Source organism: Gavialis gangeticus, unplaced genomic scaffold (genome assembly GCF_001723915.1).
Source record: "Gavialis gangeticus isolate Ggan-Ray unplaced genomic scaffold, GavGan_comp1, whole genome shotgun sequence".
Classification (NCBI taxonomy): domain Eukaryota; kingdom Metazoa; phylum Chordata; order Crocodylia; family Gavialidae; genus Gavialis; species Gavialis gangeticus.
In genome coordinates, this window is record NW_017729012.1 from 4,854,797 (window position 1) to 4,861,969 (window position 7,173).

The following is a 7,173-nucleotide window of genomic DNA, read 5'->3' on the forward strand; positions in this document are numbered from 1 at the left end:
GGCGCTGCGGCCCGCGTTGGGGCCCGAGCGGCTCCGCGCCGAGCTGCACCTGCTCTTCGACCAGCTGCTGTGCGAGTGCTGCGGGCCCGCCGCCTCCCCCGGGCCCAGCGCGCAGGTAGCGCCCGCGGCCTCACGGGCCCAGGCGGGGCCGGGCGGGGGGTTACACCACAGGACAGGCCCGTGGGCCCCGCCTCCACACTGAGGTGACCGTGCTTCAGGGGTCTCAGGACCTGGGGGCCGGGAGTGACCTAGGCCCTTGGTGATTGCGGCCCTCTCCTCAGCACCAGGGAGGCCACGTCTGGCTCAGTCTTGGGCCCCTGCTATGGAGAGGATGCGGACACGTTGGAGAGAGTCCAGTGGAGGGTGATGAAAACGGTTGGGGGACAGGGCTAGGCTGCAGAGGAGAAGACTGAGGGGGTGGGATTGAATAGCCGCCTTTACTTGCAGGGGGGTTACAAAGAGCATCCCCTCCAGGCACTGTCACCGTGATGCGGTGGGGAGGGTGGCGTGTACTGATGACCCCAAGTGCAACACTGTCGGGAGTCTTGCGTTCCCGTGGCGGTGCGGTCAAAGGAGATGAAGATCAATCCAGCGTAACATAAAGACCCCAATGGCTGGAGCAGGCAGATGAAGATGGCTTGTGTCTCAGTGGCCGCGAAGGCGAATGAAGGCTGCGGTGGAAGAGTGACCCTGGTCATCTTGGATCTCCTTGTCGCCAGACACGGGTTTCTCCTCTGCTGAGATCCGTGCGGTTGCTGATGTGCAGCAGCCTCCTCGTGTAAAACAAGTCACGCTGAACCCAACATCTGCACGCTGGAAACAGAAGGAAAGGAAACAAGACCAAGAGATGCCACCTGTGGCATTTGCCAGAAGGATCGGCCTTCTTAAGCATCAGCGGATTCATCTGTAACCCTTTACTTGACCCGTGGGAGTGATCCTCCTCGACTGTGAGGGATCGCCGCCACCGACAAAGAGGATGGAGCCGGACTGTTCTCGGTGGCAGATGATGCAACTAGGAGCGATGGGCTCAAGTTGCAGCAGGGGAAGTTTAGGTTGGATATTAGGACAAACTTTCTCATGAGGAAGGTACTAAAGCACTGGAACAGGATGCGAAACCTCCATCCGTGGAGCTTTTTAAGACCTGAGTAGACAAACCCTTGCTGGGATGATGTAGTTGGAGCTGGTCCTGCTTTGAGCAGAGGATTGGACTAGTTGTGACCTCCTGAGGTCCCTTCCAGCCCTCAATTTCTATGATTCTGTGACCCGGTGTCGGCAGCTGCGGGATGCTGGGGGCACTGTTGGGACCCCGAGTTGGCAGCTGCCGTGATGAGAGTCCCCTCAGTTGCAGGACTCCCAGGCCTAGCTGGGCATGGTGCACCCCTGCGGCTGGGAGCCCGGTCAGCTGATGGGACCCCAGCCAAAGGGGGGGAAGCCTGTTATACATGCAAATTAATACTGGATATAGTTTTATATATATATCAACTTTTTAGCAATCAGCTATAAAGTTAGCACACATTGTCAAGATCTAATGTTATAGTTGGTTGGACCTATTTATGGCATGATGGGTACTTTGCAAGTGGAGCTGCTCTCAGTTAATTGTGCAGTTGACCAGCAAATTGCACATTATCTGTAAGATGTAGAGGGGCCTTTAGGGTGATATCTTTTCTTGGTCAAACTGTGTCATTGGGGTAGAGTTAGCTGTTGGATGCAGGATGTTCTTCCTCAGGTCTGTTGCCCCTCACATAATTTGTGGACCATCGTGGCTAGAGCATCACTCTCACACTAGTGCGATAGCGTGAAGCACGTGGCAGGATCAGCAGCTCCTGGTGACAGCATCCTTGGTTTATGTGTAGTGCCTGCGGGAGAGTGATGGGCACGGTTAACGTGGTTGTTAGCCCCTTACTGGAGCATTTCTTGGCTGACGTGCTGATAATCAGCTGTGTGTTAGCAACCTTTTGTAGGGGGATGTTGTAACTACACATTAGGGGTATATCATATCTCATGTGCCACTTCACCATTAAGCCAGGACTGTTATAGGATTGCCTTTTCTTTTCCTTGTCGGTTTTCCCAGAAGTGTCATAGGTTTTCTTTTCACTTTGAAAACACTAAAGATAACCATACATTTTTTTTTAGGCAGTGCTGCTGTGTTGTGTCCCTTGTTCCATGGATTCTTTTGCCTTTATATACTTTTGGGTTTAAAATTTTGTTTTTCCGGTGCTGATTTCTTAGGTGGAGATTTGCATGTCTGGAGGCTGGTCTTGCAGTTGGAGTCATGTTTGTAGGTGCCTCTGTCTGTAAAGCAGCCCAGTATAGTTGGAGAGGTGCACTGCTTAGCAGTTTCACAGATGACAGTAGGGCTCTCTCTGGATTCAGGTGTTCCAAGCAGACGGGGTCAGCTGGCCAGCAGGGCTTTAGCAGGTGGGTTGGTCTCCCCTCTGCAGCTTACAGCGTGAAGCATCTATGTGAGAAATTGCTCTTTTCTCTCATTTTTCCAGGATGTTTGCTCTGTACTTGTTCAGGCCTGCCAACTGGTTCATCTCAACCAGGAGCATCTTGTCAGCAAAGTCTCTCAGCTTATTCATCATCTACTTAACCGATTTCAGGTATGGAAGATCTGGTTCTGTCCCTACCCTTCCCACTAGATGTGGATATAGACCAAAGAGGCTCTTGCCTCCATGGGGCAGGGACAGTAGGGAGGACGTCATACAAATGCACTTGGACTTTTGCTTTATCATTGGTTCTGTACTGCCATTCTTCTCATCAGCTGCTGTAGCTTAGAGGCGCATGGCTAAAGGGTTGCTGGTGTAAGAGCCACATGTGTTCAGCTTCTGAGTTGATTTAAACCTTTGTGTGTCATGTAACCAGGCTAGGGAAGATGAAAAAAAATCTTTCTCTTCTCAAGAATTTCATAGACACTTACTTCCTCAATGCAGGCTGCTTTTGAAGCAGCACATATTTGCAACAGCTACATAATTTGGGTCAGTACTCCCTAGAGGAATATTCCCAAATTTCAACACTGTGCAGGATAATGAGGATATCTTTCAAGAGCGGGTTTTTCATTGTGTACCTTTCTCTGATGACAGGTCTCAGCTGATGAGCAGGATCTGGATTTTCTTCTCGGCTATTCCATCTCTGCGCTTAAACAGTGTAGCTCTTGGACACACATTGAGATTCTGCAAGCCTTAGCAACTCTTGTTTACAATAATGGACCTAAATGTCAGAAGGTAGGTTGGCGGCATTGTGAAATGTATTTATGTATTTCAAGCAGTCTCCAGCATTTCAAATCCTTTCCTTTTCTCCAGAAGAAATACAGAGCTTGCCTTATTCCTGGGGAAGCGTGCTCCTGATACAAATTCCCTTTTATGATCATATCTGTAACTGAAGTGTAAAATGTATTTCAAGGATGTTGGAATTTTCATCAAACTGAGCATTATGTAGCAACAAAATCCAGAGCTGTTACCCCAGATGTATTAGGTAAGAAAGGTACAGTTAAACCAGCCAGCAATTTTCAGTTGGCTGTGTAGTGAGGTTGTGTCAAATCCCTTGCATTTATGTGCTTTAAGGACTCCCTGTGTGCTGATGTATGAGTTCTCGAAGCAGTGCCGCTTATGGAGTTTGTCCTATTAGCAATGCAAGTGAAAACAAGACTAAAAAAGGAAAATTGCTGTGAAAACAGAAATAGGGTATAGCGCAGCCTAATGTGTGTGCGTGCGTGTGTGTGTGTGCGTGTGCAGGTGCCAGGTATCAGAAGTCATCTGTAGGCTCCCAGCTCTGTGTGAGCAAGCAGTAGGAGTTGGGGTAGGCAGTGTGAATGCACTGTGGCACCCCTTGCAGATTTGCAATGCAGGAATCGCCTGGTACAGGCAGAAAATTCTCCCTGCCCCAGATTCCCTTGCCCCTGTCAGCTGCAAGAGCATGAGGCTGTCTGTGCAAACAGGGACTTGGGGAGATCTGGCAGGTTCTTCCCATCCCAGGCACCCTGGCACTAAACACATGTAGCCTTGCTTAGAGGGCAAGGTAGCAAGGGGCCCCAGTCATACTTTCCCTTCCTGTGCTGGTCTTGAGCTATGGCAGTGGATGTGATCCACCTCTTTATGGGGACCTGCTCCCTGTGGCAGGGGCACGTTTCTGTGTCTAGCGCAGCTTTGGATTGTGCAAATTGCTCAGGAACTCAGAATCATGCAGCAGCGGGACTGAGCTCTAAGCAGTGGCACTGAGGACCACGTCAAGCATTGATGCCAGTTAGCTTGAAGTCTCAAATGCTTTATTTGGCCTGTACTTGATGCTTGACTGTTGCTGCTGTTTGATCTACTGCCGAGAACTCATGATTCATGGGCAGTCTTCATGACACCGCTGACTTATTGCAGCCAATAGGACTGTTGCTTGTATAGTAGCTGAGGAAGCACTGTGGTGATTAGCTGAGCTACTTCTGTGGTCACAATGGCACCACTGGTACTTGAGCCAACAGGTACTTGAGCCATTGACTTGGTTCTGTCTGGGAGCCTATGTTGTATAACCATAGTAATTAGATGCAACGCATGTTAGTAACTTTGTGTAATTGCAACCTGTTTCTTCAAACAGCTTTTGCCAAAGAGTTCAGTTAGTTTTAACTACATGGAAAGTGTAACTTGCCTGGGTTAATCCATTCTTAAGATCTTTTGAGACAAAGAAAAGATGGAAACAGGAGCTACATTTCTTCAAGGACACTTCTAAGTTAACTTTAATTTAAAAAGTGATAGATTTGCTTGTACATGATCAGAAACACCTTCTGTGCTTGAAGAGCAAATGCTGTAAGTGTGGGGAAGATGCCCTCTTCATAAACTGGTTGAATCCCTGTTTAAGTGCAAATTAGAACCTGATCTTAACTTTGGTCACAGTCGGTGGCTTTTGTAATGCTGAACAAGAAAACTTTGCAAATGAACATTGTCTCTTCAGAAGATGTGCAGATCTTAATTCTGCTTGAATCTCACCGTGAAATCTAATCTGTGTTTAGTGTATGCATATCTGGGCATTGGATTTAATGAGCAGCTTTACTTGTTTGATATTCCAAAGTAAGGAGGGAATTTACCAACTGACTTGTATTTGCCAGATGGAACGCTGGATCTTGGTGGCCCATAACGACTGTTAATGGTTTGTTTCAGTACCTCCCAGATTTGCTGGGGAAGAACGGACTCCTGGTACAGTTCAGTGGCCCATGTCAGACTGACTGGGATCTTCGGAGGGCAGCAGTGCACAGCATGGCCAACCTGTGTCTCAGGTATTATGCGAGTATTTCCAAGTGGTTGGTACAGAGGCTATAAAAGAAGAGCCTTTTGGAGCACTGAGAACTGATTTGTTTTTTCCCCTTTCCACAAAAAGCAAATGCAAGACCCATGTGCTGATTTCAGGACTATGTTAATAAGTCAGGTTATGCAGCTCTTTCCAACACAGATCTATGGTCCTAATAATGAGTATGGGACTTATGTGAGCAGATGTCAGGGGGCCCCAGTCATACTTCCCCTTCCTGTGCTGGGGATGTGACTTGTAATGACTCCAAAATCCTTCACTACACTGTTGAAATACACAGAAAACTTTTGCTTCTTTGCCTATGACACAGACTGAATAATCAATCAGTTTAAAAAAGTTTGGGTCTGCTCTCTAAGGAGTTCTGTGATTATGAAGGAAGGCTTAATAGCTTGCTGATTGCAACCCATGAAAAGGGCTTCTGGAGGAGACCAGATCTATTTAGAAATGAGCAAAGTATGGCCAACCTCTGGCAGTTTGGGAAAATCACTCACAATGCTCGAGTCTTGTGAACTTTATTGAAATTGCATCCTGGCAACTTGAGGTAATTAAATATCCTAGCACCAGCTGCTTGGGCACCCAGGACAAAAAAGGTTGTTTAATGAGCCACTGCACTAATGGCCATGTTATAACAAGCTAATATCTAAGGAGCAGAGATTGAAGTGTCTAGCAGTTCCTTTCTACAGGAAGCAAACTAGGTGGCCATTCACAAAAGGGAGACCCACCTTAATGTCCTGAAACAATAATATTTTTAAACTTGGGAATATCCTAAATCTTTCTGAGATCCCTTTAAGTGCTAATTGATGCCTGTGACAAGTGAGAGCCATGCAGCTTCACTTGTGCAGCGGGACCTGTGCCTGCTGTGGGTGGGGCAAAAAGAATAGCTATCTCGCTCGTGTTAATGTAATTCTGTACATCTTGCATCAGCGCACAGCTAAAGCATGGATCCTGTTCTTACACTATTGTATTACTGATGGGAGATCTCAGTTTCATGTCTTTAGATCCTACTGCTATAAGATCAATGGGACTCCTGTTATGGTTTATTTTTATTTTATTATGTGAGCACTCACTTTTTTCTTTTAAACTTCTGCTCCTTGTTCTTTAACAAGGTTTGGCAATAGTTAAAACAGCCAGGCATGTCTGTATGACTTACACAGCTTTTCAAGCCAAGTACAGGACTCTGCTTTAATCAGGAAGGAGAAGACAGAATTAGGGCTTATGCAAGGTACACTCAAATAATCCTAACCAGTATATTTAGTGTTTCCACATGGCTTTCCTAGTAGTAGAGCTTCTTCGTTTTGTAAGAGCCAAAATGCGCTCCCTTTATCCCACGGTCTCTTTTCCTCAGGGGAAAGCTAGATCTGTGCTAGTGTGCTAATTTGTATAACTTTATCCTGCAATCTACTGATTGATTGGCTGTATCTGCTTCCATTTTAGTGTTCCTGGACAGCCGTACTTAGATGAATCTTACAGGAGTCTCTGCTTTCAAACTTTCTTGAATGTTTTACAGTCTTCAAAAGCCCCTGATGTAGATGACATCACTTTTTGCATGGTATGTATGAAACTAGTAAATGAGAAGATTATCTTTAGAAAGTTGTGCTGCTGTCCTGATGCATGTCCACAGAGATTAGACTTAACCCTAAAGGTCCTACGCTTTACTCACTTGCTTTTGAAGCTGAAAATACTTGGAAAGGAAAACCATCTGAAAGCATTCTTTGTGTGGGGAAGGTGGGCTTCAGAAAGGTTCAGTAGACCTGAAGGAAGGATTACAGTGGTAGAACAGTGTGTATTAGCCCAATTTAAGGCTTGTTAAAGGCACATGTCTACACGTGCGTGCCCTTAATGTGCCTATAAAATGGCAATTTTAGGCTATTCGAGCCTACGTTTGAT

At 46.7% G+C, this 7,173-nt stretch overlaps 1 protein-coding gene across 1 annotated transcript in view; it reads left to right on the plus strand.

Moving 5' to 3' along the window:
• Position 1: 1 nt before the first annotated feature.
• HEATR6 (HEAT repeat containing 6) overlaps positions 2-7,173 on the plus strand; it is a gene marked incomplete at its 5' end in the record, with an annotated part of 27,078 nt that continues 19,906 nt past the window's right edge. Inside the window, 5 exons of the mRNA XM_019510947.1 lie at positions 2-115; positions 2,496-2,603; positions 3,084-3,224; positions 5,142-5,257; positions 6,721-6,835. Coding sequence (XP_019366492.1) covers positions 2-115; positions 2,496-2,603; positions 3,084-3,224; positions 5,142-5,257; positions 6,721-6,835 — 594 coding nt within the window. The remainder of the gene's footprint in view (positions 116-2,495; positions 2,604-3,083; positions 3,225-5,141; positions 5,258-6,720; positions 6,836-7,173) is intronic.